General features: G+C 34.2%; 1 protein-coding gene across 2 annotated transcripts in view; it reads right to left on the bottom strand.

The window, feature by feature from the left end:
• Window positions 1-1,835: 1,835 nt before the first annotated feature.
• Window positions 1,836-17,634, bottom strand: part of LOC108717032 (maltase-glucoamylase, intestinal) — a 124,217-nt gene continuing 108,418 nt past the window's right edge. For both annotated transcript variants that reach the window (XM_018263744.2, XM_041563350.1), the window contains 11 exons: window positions 16,623-16,756; window positions 15,056-15,090; window positions 12,439-12,555; window positions 11,892-12,040; window positions 11,173-11,257; window positions 10,942-10,998; window positions 8,376-8,500; window positions 6,856-6,944; window positions 3,675-3,724; window positions 2,749-2,913; window positions 1,836-2,068 (listed from right to left, as the gene is read on the bottom strand). In XM_018263744.2, the coding sequence (XP_018119233.1) occupies window positions 1,997-2,068; window positions 2,749-2,913; window positions 3,675-3,724; window positions 6,856-6,944; window positions 8,376-8,500; window positions 10,942-10,998; window positions 11,173-11,257; window positions 11,892-12,040; window positions 12,439-12,555; window positions 15,056-15,090; window positions 16,623-16,756 (1,078 nt within the window). In that variant the 3' untranslated portion in view covers window positions 1,836-1,996. The remainder of the gene's footprint in view (window positions 2,069-2,748; window positions 2,914-3,674; window positions 3,725-6,855; window positions 6,945-8,375; window positions 8,501-10,941; window positions 10,999-11,172; window positions 11,258-11,891; window positions 12,041-12,438; window positions 12,556-15,055; window positions 15,091-16,622; window positions 16,757-17,634) is intronic.

Genomic DNA, 17,634 nt, shown 5'->3' with positions numbered 1-17,634 from the left:
CCCACTATTCCACGTTTTAAACGTGAAAGCAAACAAGTTGCAGGTACAACTAAGTCCCTGTGTAAAATATTTAATGAAGCAGTAGAATTGTTGATGAATCAGATGAAAGTGAGTGTAGGACAGGCCAGACCATGAATGACTTTGATGTAGTTGGCCTGCCTTAATATATCACAATATTTGGACAAATAAGCAATAAACAAACAACAATATGGACATTTTTATGTCTCAATGTCCTTGATATATTGATAATGGGTTGAGTGGAGAGGACCTCTTGTATTTGTCTAGAGATAATAGTCGTAATGTATTATTTGTATTATGCAAAATAGTTCTTTGTAGTGCTCATACACAGTGTACGTTCATTTTACTGTCTTTTGCATGCAAAAACATTTGTATAGCGCATTCCATTTAACATCTGCTCTTGTCTTCTACTTAAATATATGGACTTTAGCAGTGTCAGACTGGGACACCAGGGGCCCACCCAAAAACCTTAGACCAAGAGCCCACTCTTATTCTTCCTCTCCTCGCTCAACCGCTATTCTCCCAGTCTCTTTTCTTTACATACTATAATACTATCAACTATTATTCCATCTATTTAGTCTTTTTGTTCACATAGAAATAAAGAATGACCATCAAATAGGACAAATGTTTAGCAGCATGAGGGCCCGCTGACACCTGGGCCCACCGGGAGTTTTCCTGGTATCCCTGTGGGCCAGTCCGACACTGACCAGCTCCCTGAAATTCATTTCACATTTATTAACCATGCTCCCTCCCTTCTAACTTCCTGCAAGGGAATTTTACCACAGCAGAAAGACTATGAAAGGAGATAAGGAAGCTTGTACACAAGTTTAGTTTTCTCAATGAAAATAGCATTCTAGTCAAGTCTATAGCTGCAGGTAGAGATAGCAACACTGTATTAAAAGCTTGGGGGCATGAAAAGGCAAATATTATACATTCGGGTTTTAAGATTTCTGTTAAAGAAATAAATAAAAAAAATCCATAAAGGCAGAGTTTTGGAGTCAATATTTATACTGTAAACTTTGATGCGTTTTGTAGTAAGGAAGGAGATGCATTGTGAACACTGAAATCAATCCATGCTGGTCCACATAAGCCTCCTTTAATATTTCCCACATTATGGAAAATATTCAGTTAGAATATCCAGTCAGCTTTCCTGACATCATGTTTTAGTTGTTTTTAAAGATTTCTTTCAGTGCTCAATTCCTAGAGTTATCTGTTCCACCAATATGCACTATAGCATGTGGTAGTTTTAAGACTATGTAGAACTATATTAGTAAAATATACATTTTGTATGTGCACAAGATCCGTAATATTTGAATTGACAATTTCATATTTCCCACTGCCTTAAATGCCAAGAAAATCAACAAATAAAAATCCTCTTGAAGAATTTTTCTTTATTAAACTCTGTTTGACAATGTGCGATTAGCCGTTAACCAAGATGGCTTAAAATGTTCCATCTACTCACCATCTTTATTTTAGTTTATGCATATTTCTATAATAGTACCTCATGATTCACCTGCCGGTTGCTGATGAGGATTAATGAGTTATAAAGCATTATATAAACCAGGAGGTGGGCCATCTGTCTTGGCTAATAAAGGTATTTATTGCACTGGTCAAATCCTTTACAGTTAAAAATGCTGTACAGTGTCATTCACTACAGTCTTTGCTTAGATTCCAACTCTCACTTAGGTTCAATTCTGTTGTTATCCACTCTACTGTATTTTGATTTGTTTGTTATTTGCATACAATTACCTAAGGGTAAGCAGTGGTTCTGCCAAAGCATTCTGGGTCAACTAGTTGGTATTGAAAAAGCACACAAATTCAATATTTTGATCAGTTTATTAACTTTTACAAGACATGCCAGGGCCAGCAATACAGTGCATGATTTTAAGGTAAATATGAATAAATGACATTGGGTTTAACATACAAATCTCTAAAAATAGTTCCAAAGGGTCTGCTATATTGTGACTTATCAGTCATCTTAGATTTGCCATGCCACTTCAATTTGTTCTGCCAGGTTATATTGCTTATTAACAAGATGGATTTCTAAAACCTGAAATAAAAGAAACAGACATTTAAACATTAATAAATATAGATCAGTGGGGGAAAGTAATAAAAGGTATTAAGATTTTAATCCATCGATCGAAGGATATTCCTTCGATCAGGAAATTGTTAAGAAGCCTATGAGGACCTTCCCCATAGGCTAACATTGGGCTCAGCAGGTTTTAGGTGGCGAACTAGGGGGTCGAAGAATTTTTTAAAGAGATAGTACTTCGACTATCGAATGGTCGAATAGTCCAACGATTTTTAGTTCGATTCGTAGTCGAAGGTTGTAGTCGAAGGTTGAAGTAGCCCATTCGACCATTCGAAATTCGAACTTTTTTTCCTCTATTCCTTCACTCGAACTAAGTAAATGGGCCCGTACTGTCTCTTTGAAAATTAGACTTCGACCATTTGTCATCTTAAACCTGCCAAATTGATTTTTTAGCCTATGGGGGACCATCTAGAACTAATTTGGAGTCAATAAGTGGACTTTAAAAAAAAATCAAAGTTTTTTTTTTATATATATATATAATTATCATGAAGTGCACAGTTACAAAAATCTTCAAACCTGCACACCCTTAAAATCCTGACCTTTTTATTTGTAACACATTGTATCACAGTCTGTGGTACAATGTGTTAAAAATAAAAAGTGAAGATATTTCCAAAATTACACAGAACAATCCCACATACCTGGTTTTGCAAGGTAAAACTTGTAATGGTCTCTACAGAGCCCCCATATGTAACTGTAACACTTTTTACTGAATTGCCAGCTCCCCAAATATAAACATGTCCAAGATGAAGAGGATTTGCTGTTGTTACATAAGCGTTGTGTAGTATTTCATTCTTTACTGTGGTCTACAAAAAGAAAATATGTTGAAATCAAGTCATGTGAGACACTTAAAAAGAGGATTAGTAATGTTAGAATTTAGACCACTGAATGGAAAATAAAAGGCAAATGCTCTGTGGATTATTACCTACAGTATACTATTTTAGCAGCTTGTCAACACATGGAAAAGCACATTAAATTTCAGCTGCATTGTACATTTCCTCTTCTGTAAAGATGGCCAAAATTGCCCTATGCATGTACACAAGCATTACATGTAATGTGGAATCTATACTGCTACAAGCTTGTACATTCAGGTGCCTGGGGGAAGGAAGTTGAGTTGACAAGGAGCATACTTACTAAGATTCATGCCATTGCAAATTAAAACTGCAACCTGCAAGTTTGTTTTCTGCAATAGCCTATTTATTAATACCTTGAATGGGTAAATCATGTTTGCTTTAAGTTATTGAAAAATAAAAATTTTCTTTTTTTAATTTTATATTTATACAACTAGCATAACTTAAATATCAACTTGCTTGAATCCTGAAGATGCCCTTCCCATTAACTTCAATGGCAGCATTTTTATTCATTTTTGGGTTTTTAAAATAAATCTCAAGAAAAGAAATTGCAAAAATTTGATAAATCCGCCTCTAAAAATCCCATAGGAATGAATAGAGATTGGCAGAATTTTACTGTGGTGAGTTCCAATTTTAAATCTGGCCCTATGTGTGCTAATGAGTACCATTATCAAAAATATATTTTACAAACAATTATCTCTTCATGTAAAACATACCTTATCAGCAGTGAATTTTGTTAGCAGATATTGTTTCTTTTCTATTGAATCTAGAACAGAAAATTAGTATGATTACAAAAATGTTGCATTAAAATAAAAGTCCCCTAGACATGAGCAGACGCAAGGCAAGAAGTTGTAGACCCTGCTTTCATAGGGGGATTGTGCTGGGATGTCCCACCAGCAGCTGGTATATATATATATATATATATATATATATATATATATATATATATATATATATATATATATATATATATATATATATATATACACACACACATATATACCTGTATATTTATACACTAATATGTATTCTTGTATATGCTAAAAAATAAGAGAGTACTGAGTAAAAAAAAGACATTTATTCAGCAACACATAGGGGCAAATATACTCATGGTCGAATATCGAGGGTTCGACTGCCGAATGGAAATCCTTCGACTTCGAATATCGAAGTCGAAGGTTTTACCACAATTCGTTCGATCAAACGGTTAAATCCTTTGAATCGTTCGATTCGAAGGATTTTAATCCATTGATCGAACGATTTTTCTTCGACCAAAAAATACTTAGAAAGCCTATGGGAACCTTCCTCATAGGCTAACATTGACTTCGGTAGGTTTTAGGTGGCGAACTAGGGGATCGGAGTTTTTTTTAAAGAGACAGTACTTCAACTATCGAATGGACGAATAGTCAAATGATTTTTAGTTCGAAACGTTCGATTCGAAGTCGTAGTCGAAGGTCGAAGTAGCCAAAAAAAACATTAGAAATTTGAAGGTTTTTTTTATTCTATTCCTTCACTCGAACTAAGTAAATGGGCCCCATATATACAATTATGCCACAGCCTCTCCTCTGCCCTACTTGAAGGACTGTAATCCGTGTCCTCTTTATATACTAAGGGGCTGAATTATCAAAGGTCAAATGTTCGTTTTTTTACCTTGAATGAACTCGAAGGACCTCGAAACTCGAATGGTATCTTATTTAAGAAAAAACGTTAATGTCTAAAATTCGATTGAATGTTAACCCGAAAACTCAAATCGAATTTGAACGCAATTTGAATGCAATTTGAATTGAGTTTTTCTCTGAAAAAAACTTGAATGTCTGTTAACTTCAAATTGATCAGAGGAACTCTGCCATTGACTTCTACATGAACTCTGCATGTTTTAGTTGGTGACCTATCGAATTCGAGTAACTTTCAGGGAAGGGTAATGATAAATCTCGGATTCAAATTAGAATTTTGAATTTGAATTCGAGTTGGTGGTTTTAAACTCGAAACTGTGACATTTGACCAAAAAAAAACCTCGAAAATTTGAATTTACTATTCGAGCTCTGCTACCTCAGTGCTTGGATCATGAGTCTGATTCTGATCTAGGACTCCTTGTTCTACCTGCAGCTGGCTGAAAACAACCTAACCATTGCTTGGTGTCTGAGGGTACTGCATATTTTCCTAGTGTTGGTAAATGAGAAGTCGTCACTGGGGTTTATTTATAAAATTTGCGCAGCACAGAATGGTTTGCACAGTGAACATATTTGCCCTGTGCATGGTTATATGTATAAGTGGATAAGAGTGGTGTATTTAATGTGAAAACAGAATTGTGAATTTTTATTCACTCTGCTAATGTCCATAAGAGGTTTTTAAATATGCCATAATCGCAAATTGAGAATATTTCTGCCTTTGACTTAGCCACGACTTTAGTGATGGAGAAAATATTTGAATATTAGCAAGTTGCAAATTTAATTTACTGTCACTGATATTTTCGTGCACAACAACCTGGCACAGTAATTGTACTCACACACCTGTCTCATTTGCGAGCCATTTGCGAATATTTGTGCACTATGTGAATTCGAAAAAAAATGGAAAGACAGGCACAGCTGTGCAATATTTCAGCATTCGGGAAAAAACATGGGCAATACAACCATTTGTGAATAAATATGAGCTGTGCAAACTTTATTAATGACCCCCACTTTCCTCCATGAATTTACATGTTTTCCTCTTGTCTGCGTGGGCTTCCTTCCTTCTCAAAACATACAGGTAGGTTAACTGGCTACTGATGAATATAAACCTAATGTATTTGAAAAGCTCTTCTGGGGCAGGGAATTATGGATAATCTCTTAAAGCAAAGTGCAAATAAATGATAATAATACTACTTAACATAGAATCTAAAAGGAACGTAACCTTTCTAGTTATACACATTTATGAAAGGAAGATGTGGATTATACAGTTGAGGTTGTGCCTTTGCTTGGGTAAAAGGATATTTTTTAGGTAGCTTCTTACATAAAATATGTTAAAGGAACAATCACCGCAAAAATGAAAGTGTTTTAATGGAATGACAATATAATGTACTGTAGCCGTACACTTGCAAAACTGGTGTGTTTGCTTTAAAACACTACTATAGTTTATATATCAAGCTGCTGTGTAGAAATGGGGGCAGCCATTCAAGCACGGGATACATCCTATTAGATGCTACAGAGATTATGTGCTATCTGCTGCATAACCTGTGTCTTTCCTGATACTATATATATATATATATATATATATATATATATATATATATATATATATATATATATATATATATATATATATATATATATATATATATATATAAATATATATATATATATATATATATATACATACTTTATTATAATAATAAAATAATATATACTTTATCTGAATTGTTATATACAGTATCTTTTGCACTTTTGTCTACATCCAACAGTGTAAAACGCCTCCTATGCCATAGTCATGAAACTACGGCATAGTCATTTCATGAAGTGGCAAGGAGCCACAAAACACATCAAGCTGGCAGCCTAAGTGTGTGTTTTGCTGTTGTAATAATGGAGATTTTGAATACATTTTGACTTTTTTAAAGATTTTTAACAACTGGCCTCCTCGGTGCTCTGTTCTTTGAATCTATTATGGACAAGACATCACTGCAGGGGTTGGCGGTGCACGTGTAGCAAGCGGAATCCAGTTAATGTCCGGTAACTGCTCCCACTTAAGCTATTTGTTCTGGACGTAGTCATGAAATGGTTTACAGTTCTCAGTTTTTAAAAACATTTTTTTTATCATTTTAGCAAGGAGCAGTAGAACCACCAAGTTGTATTAAATGGTTATATGGATATGATGCAATATGATGCAACCCTCCCCCAACCACCACCACCACTGGCACTGCAAACATACCAATACTTTTTCCATCGTCCCAGAAAAGGTTCCCCTGTGCTTGGCCCTGGTCATCCAGTGCAACAATTAGTCCCATAAACTTCTGCCGGCTGAAATTATGACAGAAAAATAATCTTAATGCATTATCACCTAAAAGAATCCTATTGCATATACAAAATATACATTATGAACTCCTATAGAAGTGTATGAATTGTAGTAAGATTTAAGGAATGCAGTGATATATCTGCATACTTTGATAAAACATCAGATTTCAGTAGTTGTATGTCATTTTTTAACAGAAAATCTGTACATTCAAACCAATAAGAATGATCACTTATGTTAGAGGAACAAGCTATTCAAAATATCTCAAATCTTAAACTTGACCATCTCTTAAGACTTGATTAAAGCAAACAAATAATGATAAAAGAAATATGTTGCTTAATTAAATTGGGTGCCTCACTATAATCTGTCATTGTAGATTACGCTGGTTTGCAGCCCTGCAAGCAGATTTATATTATATATTCTTGGTCTGTAGTTTAAACAAATTCACTATTGATCAAATTGAGTTTATTTAATTAGATATATGAAGTGGGAAATACTTTATTTAAATTCTAATTCAAACTTGCAGAAACTAAAAGGTTTAGAACAATATGGCCTTGTTTAAAAAACTACGACTGTGATTTTGTCATGTATCTTGCTATCAGCATATGGACATCATTAAGAATAATAGTGAATAAAGCCCATAGCTCTTAAAGCAATATGAGTATGAAGAGCTTGTCCAAAGTGACCCCCTAGAATGTATATGCTGTCATGCTAGTCTGCTAGCATTCTAGTACATTAAATGAGCAGATTCAGTGAAGATTAAAGCAATTTTAAAATAGACATCAGTCATCCAGTAAAGGGTATGCTAATGGGCAAGAGCCTGAATTATTGAAAATGACTGCCTTGGGGATTGTGTGTGCTCATAATACAAAATCGCATATATGGTTTAGTGAAAGAGAACAGGACTAGATTTTTTAGCACATTCCTGCTTTCATGTGTCTTGTAATACCAGGATCTAATTACTAATTTACTAAAATTCAACTGAAAGATGAACCACCCCTTTTAAAACTAAGAGTTATTGTGGAGGCAGTTTTGTACCACCAAATGGTGAGTACCTTGTTTTCTTTATTCCACATAATAATAATTCCATTACTAAAACATTACTTGTTGTCTCTGTATGTAAAACTTTCTTTATTAGATAATAGCTTTTTTAATTTATTGTCCAGTTTTAACACATAAGTACCCATAATTCATTGCTTTCACCCAAAATGCAATTAAGATATTTCCATTTGAGGACAGATGTGAAAAAAAAAATGAGAAAAGATAGTCTTTCAGGAAATTGGACCATTCTGTGGAATTCTGAATGTTCCTGATAATGCACATTTTTTATATCTGATTAAGGGATCCAAATGATTAATTTTACTCTTTACACTTGTTATAAAAAAAACATATTGTGCATATCTCTGTATTATATGTTTTATATTGAAGATCATCATTACCTGTAAAAAGTATTTTTAGCTGGTTCCTGCCATGGTATGATGTATCCACCTCTTACGTGTAAATTAATATGTTCAATGGGAGTATTTAAATCAACCCATGTCCCTCTCTCGTTAACTTGGACACCCTATAATAGAAAAAGATAAATAATTGTATTGAATATTAACTATTGCAGAGTACAATATTGCACTTACACATCTGAATTTTTTTCTAGCAAAATTGTTGAGAATTGGAACAGAATATTTGAAGCACAGTGTACCTGAGATCAGAATTACCTATAATCAAATTAGATCCCATATGAACTAACTCTCTTCCTAAATAAAAGCTCAATATCTTGAGATATTTTGCTAGTTACATGATGTTATGGATATCTTCTCCTGCTTGCCATTTCTAAATTAAGATTAAGATGCCCATTTATAAGGTCCAATTTTAGTGGTATTAGAGCTTTTTGAAACCACGATTAAACTCTATTTCTCTAAACATCACAAATGCCATGAAAGTTATTAAAATATCTGAATATAAAAAGTATGAATGGGAAGAAAGTGCAGATTTTTTTCAGTTGAGTTTTTAAAGGGGGGAAAACCTTGGATTTTTAGAGATTTATTATACTCCAAAGCTGCTAAAAAATTTGAATCAAAAAATACTAAAACCTGTCGAGGTCATGTAGAGGTCAATGGCAGATGTTCCTTTTACAATTTGAAGATGTTGTGATCTTTCTTCGATAATCTGAAAAGTCAGGGTTTTTGGGCGACAACTAATACAATCCGGGTGTCAAACTTGAAAAATATGTACAATTCGAATTGTTTCAGAATTTTGTCAAGACTTTTCCCACAGTGACTTTTTCAAGCTTATTTTTTGCTAAATCAGTTAAATTCGTGGATGGGAGTTAAGTTACCTTTGTTTTAACAATTTTTTTTGAGTTTAATAAAATACCCCTTTAATATCTCAAAAAATGTGAGGTTTTTAGATAATTACTAGCAAAAAAATATCCAAATACCTCTAATGGGGTTATTTATCAGTCTGAATTTATCTCTTATATTTATATTTTCTGCTACAAACTCCAATCAAATCCGCTCTGGTTTTATACTACTTATTTATTATTACATTTTCCCAAAAATTTGGTTTGCAGGAATCGATTTTCACTATTTTTCAGATTTTTCATCAGATTTTCACAAAAATCTGATGAAGGTGCCGGATTTTCTGATTCAGACTTTTCCATCCTCGGGGTTTAATAAAAATTGTGATTTTTTAAAAGTCGGATTTTATAAAAAAAAAATCACAAATTTTTTGGGTTTTTTTGCATTTGGAGTTTAGTAAATAAATGGCTAAAATAAAGTCCAATAGGATCAGCACAGCTCCCATTGACTTTTATGGGACCTTGTTTTTGAGAAAAATAATATGATTCATGAAAAAAGATAATCCAAATGTTACCGTATTAAATTAGCCCATAAGTAACATTACAATCTCTGTATCCCTAGATTATGCTGATATTACCGTATACCATATTTTACATGTAGCGGCACATTTACTAAGGTTCGAATATTGAGGGTTAATAAACCCTCGAATTTGACCCTCAAAGTAAAATCCTACGAATTAGAATATCAAATTAGAAGGTTTTATCGCAAATCCTACGATCGAACAATCGAAGGAATGGAAGGATTTTAATCGACCGATCGAACGATTTTCCTTCGATCAAAAAAACTTTAGAAAAATAATGAGGAAGGATAGGCTAACATTGTACCTCGGTAGGTTTAAACCACAGAAGTATGTAGTTTAATTTTTTTAAAAAAGGCAGTACTTCGACGATCGAATGGTCGAATAGTCGAACAATTTTTACGTCGTAGTCGAAGGTCGTAGTAGTCTATTTGATGGTCGAAGTACCCCAAAAAAACTTCGAAGTTTTTTTTACTTCGAATCCTTCACTCGAGCTTAGTAAATGTGCCCCCTAATGTTGCTATTGCTACTGCCCATTCTACAGTCTCCTACTTAAACAAAAAATACTTAATTTGTGATAATAAGATGACATCATAATTGGATGGTAACTGACCTAAGATAAATCTGTGTTAATTGCAAACCCATCCTATTGTTTTTTTTTTATTGTTGCAAACATCTCTGAAAAATAGATTGCATACTTGTATTACTTAATTTTTGCATCTTTAAGATTTAAAAAAAATTAGCCTTAACCTTTTCCCTACTAGCAACCTAGATTTTAGGTTGCTGGCAAAAAGTTACTGAGTACCTGCAACTATACTTTTTCAGATTCCTTTAAAATGAATGGGAATCGTGTTGGCTAGCAACTTGCAGTTTCAGAGTAGCTGCAGTCACTGGCAGAGAAGGGACTAAAGACAAATTATGAACCAGTTTTTGATATGTTGTATTCAATATGTCTATTCAGATTCTCTAAATTAGTAATCAATGAGTGAGTTGTTTGCAAATTGCATGAAAAATACCAATGCAATTCATTCTGTTGATGCAAATGAATTAGTGATTTGTAGGCTAATTTGCAAGTCATGTTGCACAGCAACACAGTTTATTTTGTATTACTACAGGTATATGCTAGATTCTTACCGTGTGATAGTCATACCAGCGGGTGTTTGGTATATATGCCTTTACTACTAACTGATGCTGAAATAAAACACAAGTAAAACATACACATATATTATTTAAATTTCACAATTTTTGAAAATATATTTAGGAAAATTCTGCATACACAGAGAAACACACTTGCATATTTAATTATGAAGGGCTTGACTTTTATTTCAATTTAAGGTTATATGAAAATTATTATTAGGTACTTACTATTTCAAGTGCTGGGCTGATCATAAATGCAGCTCCCCATAAGAACTGTTTATAGATATCCCAGGTTGTTTTTTCTGCAGTAAATCTTTAAAATAATAAAAATATAACAAATTCATGTTGAGGAGTCAGGGCAAGTACATAAAAATGCATGTATATATAAAATGTGCCATAATATGCTTCAGAGAGAATAAAACCCTATTAACAAACCATGTTAGTCATAGAAAGAAAAAGAAAAAAGATCCTTTGTGAGAATATGATACTTTATTGGATAACTAATATATGTAAGACTGAAAGCTTGTGAGAAAAAATACAACTCTTCATCAATAGTGATGGGCGAATTTGCGCCGTTTCTGTTACATGTTCTTGATGTTATGGGTTATGAGAAAAAACAGGAGTTCTTGCAAAAAAGTACAGGAACGATATACAAACTCTATTCAGTCAGTGCCGTGTTAAGAATAAAATCTAAGACCTCAGTACTACAAGACAGCAGTGCTAGCCGTTCAGTGTGTTGTCCATAACATTTTATATTCAATAATTTCCTTTGTGAAGTCCCTAACAAAAAGGAAAACTCCCACCAACTGTACATTTTAAATTGCTCAGCACATTTGTTATGAGAATTTAGTTCGTAATAATGAAATGAGAAACTTCTATCTATATTTTGACAGGTTCATCCACTGTAAAATCAGAGTGTTAAATGAAAACATACAAAATGTACTTACTCATGCAACAAAGGTCGTATTACAGTAGTTCCTTCCGTATGGGCCTCAAACATTAGTGTGTACAGATATGGCAAAAGCTTGTATCTGATATTAAGGACATTTCTGGAGAGAGTCTTAAAGTTTTCATCAAAGCTAACAGGATCTTGTCTCTGTATAAAATAAATAGACAGCTTTATATCAAATGTAACTTTTTCCAAAAAACTAAAGTTTTTCAGTGATTGTGAATATATATATATATATATTTTTTTACATAATGTTTTGTAGTCGAAAAAAATCTTACATTTGCTTTAAAAACAATAAATAAATAAATAATTGAACGCTACATTGTACTGGCACGGCATGTTAAATGATAAAAACCTGTGTATTTCTTTACATGAACAGGTTGTTTCTTAACCTTCCCCAATTAGAAAATCCCAATAAGAGAGCACCTTTTAATAGTTATGTCTATAGATTTGCAATGACCCAGTTACCTCAAAAAAGATAATTCAGGGCTTGTTGGTACAATATCAATGCTATATGCAAAACTTACAAATTCACATTCACCTACCATGAAACCTTTTCCATTGTGATTTCTGGAATAGGGATAAAAGGCTCCCAGCTCCATCCAACGAGCACACAATTCATAAGTAGTGTTTTCAAAGAATCCACAAATATCTGCCCCAATCTAAAAGAACATAACATCAAAAGCAAATAAATATTGCATATTCATTGGCTGGGCTACTTTTCAACACTGCATGCTGGTTTTCATGAAACATGTGTGGTGAGAAATAATTTAGTTCAAATGTACTTCTATGGAAATACATGATTTATTTGGAAAATGTTTCTTTGTGACTTTTCAGGCTTCTTAAAACAAATAAATAACTGAGATTACCAATCACTTTTTAAAGATTACTTTTTATACCAAAATCATTTGCAATTTCGAGAGAATAATTGACAAATTAGCTCATGTAATCCAGTAGGTCTTTCCAGCGGATCTAGGTCACCCATACCGATTAGAAGAAAGGAGGTTCCATCTACATATTTGGGAAGGTTTTTTTTTACACTGAGAGATTTGAAATTCTCTCCCTGAATCAGTTGTACAGGCTGATACATTAGATAGCTTTAAGAAGGGGTTGGATGTTTTTCTAGCAAAGGAGGGAATACAGGGTTATGGGAAATAGCTCATCGTACAAGTTGATCCAGGGACTAGTCTGATTGCCATTTTTGGAGTCAGGAAGGAATTTTTCCCCCTCTGAGGCAAATTGGAGAGGCGTCAGATGGGTTTTTTTGCCATCCTCTAGATCAACTGGCAGTTAGGCAGATTAAAAAAAAAGTCAAAAGGTTGAACTTGATGGATGCGTGTCTTTTTTCAACCTAACTTACTATGTTACTATGTTACAAGTTGATCCAGGGACTAGTCCGATGTTTTTTGCCTTCCTCTGGATCAGCTAGCAGTTAGGCAGATTAAAATAGAGTTAAAGGGTTGACCTTGGGGCATGGCTTTTTTCAACCTGACTTACTATGTTACTAAGTAAATTACCAAAATCCAGTCAATCCAAATTCCTTCCCTGGATCATATAACTCAGTTATTTTAGGCCCATTTTTAAAATATTTGTCTACTATTTGTTAAGATTTCAGTTTGCTCACTTGTATTTAATGATTTTAATGCACATTTTGCTACTTCTTGAGTTACTTTTGGCATTGCTGGAACATATTTATCAAATGAGCACATTTACAGGAGAGATTTAAATGATGTCATATGGAAGTAAAGTAATCTGTGAAAATTTAGCAGCTACATGGGACCTCGTTCACCATTGTACTAATAAATACAAATGAAAAAACAGACAAACCCTAGTACTTATTGCAAACGTAAACCTATGGTGATTTATCAAGAAATATGCTTTAGGGCAGAGACACACGCTGTTATTTCGGGAGATTAGTTTCCTAGCGACAAATCGCTTCTTCTTCGGGCGACTAATCTCCCTGAACTGCCTTCATGCTGGCTAGAATGTAAATCACCGGTGGGATGGCACTCGGATTTCTTCGGCTTTCAAAAGTTGCCTGAAGTTTCCTTGTGAGACAACTTTGGGCGACTTCGGAAAACGAATCGCTCAGAGTGCCATCCCGCTGGAGATTTATATTCTAGCCAGCGTGAAGGCAGTTCAGGGAATTTATTTGCCCGAAGAAGAAGCGATTTGTCACTGGGTGACTAATCTCCTGAAATAGCAGCATGTGTCTCTGCCCTAAGATATGAGCTTTCAGATCACTTTAAAGGCTTTCTTATGTTATATGCACTTGTACAGATATATTGAAAAATGTGTTAAAATTATATATCAGTGTACATTTAAAACTGTGATTGGTGCCGGGTCTTATCCTTTTCTTTTTCTCTAGATGTGCCCCACCTCCTCAATAAAACGCTGTAGCACACTATTCATTTTAGTGAATGGAAAAAAGTGATTTTTTTTTATTGGCTCACTGTAGAACATGGCAATGTTTCGGGCCACAAAGGGCCCTTTATCAAGTCTACAGTGAGCCAATAAAAATCACTTTTTTCCATTCACTAAGGGCAGGACTACATGACCAATTCCGCTGCGATCCGACGTGCTGTGCAAAAACGCAGGTGTCACGTCGGATGCAACGGAAATAAGGTAAGTAATTCAATTGTTGAATCGTGTCGCAGCATTGATGCAACGCGACACAACTGTAGGATGCAGACGCTGCATGCTGCATCTGCATCCAACAGTCATGTCGCATCGCATCAACAATGTGACACAATCTGACACTGGCATTACTTACCTTTTTTCCATCTCATCCGACATGATGCCTGCGTTTTTGTGCAGCACGTCGGATCGCAGCGGAATTGGCCGTGTAGTCCTGCCCTAAAATGAATAGTGTGCTACAGCATTTTTTCTTGGAAAATCTGGTAACAATGCAGGCTTGGCTAACTACCCATTATGGCATATGGTAATTTGGATTATCTGAGAATTTATGTGTACATATTTAGGTGATTATTGAAACACTTTCTTACTTGGTGACTTATATTATAATGGGAAAAATCTATAAGAATTTACACATTTTATCACCTCTACTTATCACTGAAAGTCATTGTATCACTGCTTAAATTATATTTTTATAAATTTTTTCTGTTTATATATTTATGTGACACACATGCACTAAATACTTACATAGGGTATTCCAAAAAGGTTAAATTCCATCATACCTACAAAAGATGATGAATTGTGTGCTTAGCTATATTCATTTATAACAAAACACTGACATACAAAATTATTTTACCAAACAAAAATTATTATTAAAATGCCAGCCAGAATACATAGGTATGTTCACTGATATTTTAGCAAATATTATATCAAATTGTAATTTAAAAACAATGCATAGAAAGTAACAGTTCTCATCTATATTTACAGATATCAAAATCCATTAAAGGAACATTAACAAAAAGATGTAGAGTTGCACTGGTAAAACTGGTGTGTTTCCTTCAGAAGCTCTAACCTAGTTTATACACTCAAGCTGCTTTGCAGCAATGGAGGCAGCCATTCAAAGCTAAAAAAGAGAAAAGGCACAGTATACAAAGCAGACGACAGATAAGCTCTGTAGCATACAATGGTGCTATTTTCTACACAAGCTTTTATCTTGTATGCAGCTTACCATGCAAAACTGGGCAGCAACCTGGAAAATGATGCAAGGTAATGCACTTTGGCAAAAATAATGTAAATGCAAGTTATACACTAAATGACAATGCATTGGGAGTTTCTTTAACTGAGAAGGATCTAGAGGTTTTTGTAATAACAATTTGTCTAATTCTGGGCAGTGTCACTCTGTGGCCACAAAAGCAAACAAAGTTCTGTCTTGCATAAGAAAGAGCATAAACTCAAGGGATGAAAAAATAATTATGCCTCTTTATAGAGCCTTGGTAAGGCCTCATCTGGAGTATGCAGTGCAATTTTGGGCTCCAGTCCTTAAGAGGGATATAAATGAGCTGGAGGGAGTGCAGAGACGTGCAACTAAACTGGCTAGAGGGATGGAAGACTTAAATTATAAGGGTAGACTGTCAAGGTTGGGGTTGTTTTCTCTGGAAAAAAGGCGCTTGAGAGGGGACATGATTACACTTTACAAGTACATTAGAGGACATTATAGACAAATAGCAGGGGACCTTTTTACCCATAAAGTGGATCACCGTACCAGAGGCCACCCCTTTAGACTAGAAGAAAAGAACTTTCATTTGAAGCAACGTAGGTGGTTCTTCACAGTCAGGACAGTGAGGTTGTGGAATGCACTGCCAGGTGATGTTGTGATGGCTGATTCTGTTAATGCCCTTAAGAATGGCTTGGATGATTTCTTGGACAAGCATAATATCCAAGACTATTGTGATACTAAAATCTATAGTTAATGTATATATAGTTTATGTGAGGGCATGCATGGGTCAGTGTAGGTATGTATGTATGGATGCTGGGTTTCATTTGGAGGGGTTGAACTTGACAAACTTTGGTTTTTTTGATCTAACTATGTAACTATGTAAATATTACCCACAGTACGTTGAATACATGCAGCTTTTCAGATGAAGAACAGCAATGTAAAAAGCAGTGAAAAAAGTGTAATTTTTCACTATGTCTACAATACCTTAATAAACAGTAAAAAGTAGTATGTATAACCACTCCTGCAAAAGAAGCCTTTTATAGTTTGCATTGGCAAAATGAGATGCTTCCTGACATTTACTAGTTCAAAGGTACTTACCAATAATAGACTTATCAACCTGATTCCATGCAGCAGTGTTATCCCCAAGCCAATGTCCCACCCACTGTCCAGCTGAAGGATATGTAGAACGACTCACAACAATACCTCTTTCCCCAGTAACACTTTTCAGAGCACTGTTAAAGTAGAGAGTTAAACAGAAGGCATTAGTTACTACTACTTTTCAGAAGAAAAACATTGAACTCTTTTCACATGCTATCTATAAACAAAACAAATAATAATCAAATATAAAAGCATTGGGCTCAATTTAAAACCTCATAGTTACTTAATAGTTACTTAATATATTTGCATTTAAGAAATGCCAGGTCAAGTTTATGTTTTACTCTTATTGCCTTATTATTAAATAACCATAAATAATTTAAAGAGTGTTAATCAAATGCTCAATGAGTTCAACATCACATGTTCTAAATATTTTAAGCCTAAATTTTCAGTTTAATATCCTACCTTGCCAGCACTTCTTCAAAAAATGCTCTGGCCTGTGGTATTTTTATTAGTTTAATCTCCATTTTATTCAAGCGAACCTTATATCCCTTGCTAACCTAAGCCCCAATAGAACACATGCACAATACACAACATTTTCTGTATTGCACATATGCCTTTCATTTGATGCAACGTAGGGGGTTCTTCACAGTCAGGACAGTGAGGTTGTGGAATGCACTGCCGGGTGATGTTGTGATAGCTGATTCAGTTAATGCCTTTAAGAATGGCTTGGATGATTTTTTGGACAGACATAATATCAAAGGCTATTGTGATACTAAACTCTATAGTTAGTATAGGTATGGGTATATAGAATTTAATTAAAAGTAGGGAGGGGTGTGTGTATAGATGCTGGGTTTTCATTTGGAGGGGTTGAACTTGATGGACTTTGTCTTTTTTCAACCCAATTTAACTATGTAACTACTATATATATATATATATATATATATATATATATATATATATATATATATATATATATATATATATATATATATATATATAATACACAAAAGCC

This window comes from Xenopus laevis, chromosome 5L, assembly GCF_017654675.1.
Source record: "Xenopus laevis strain J_2021 chromosome 5L, Xenopus_laevis_v10.1, whole genome shotgun sequence".
Lineage (NCBI taxonomy): Eukaryota > Metazoa > Chordata > Amphibia > Anura > Pipidae > Xenopus > Xenopus laevis.
This window is presented reverse-complemented; position numbering and strand designations above follow the sequence as displayed.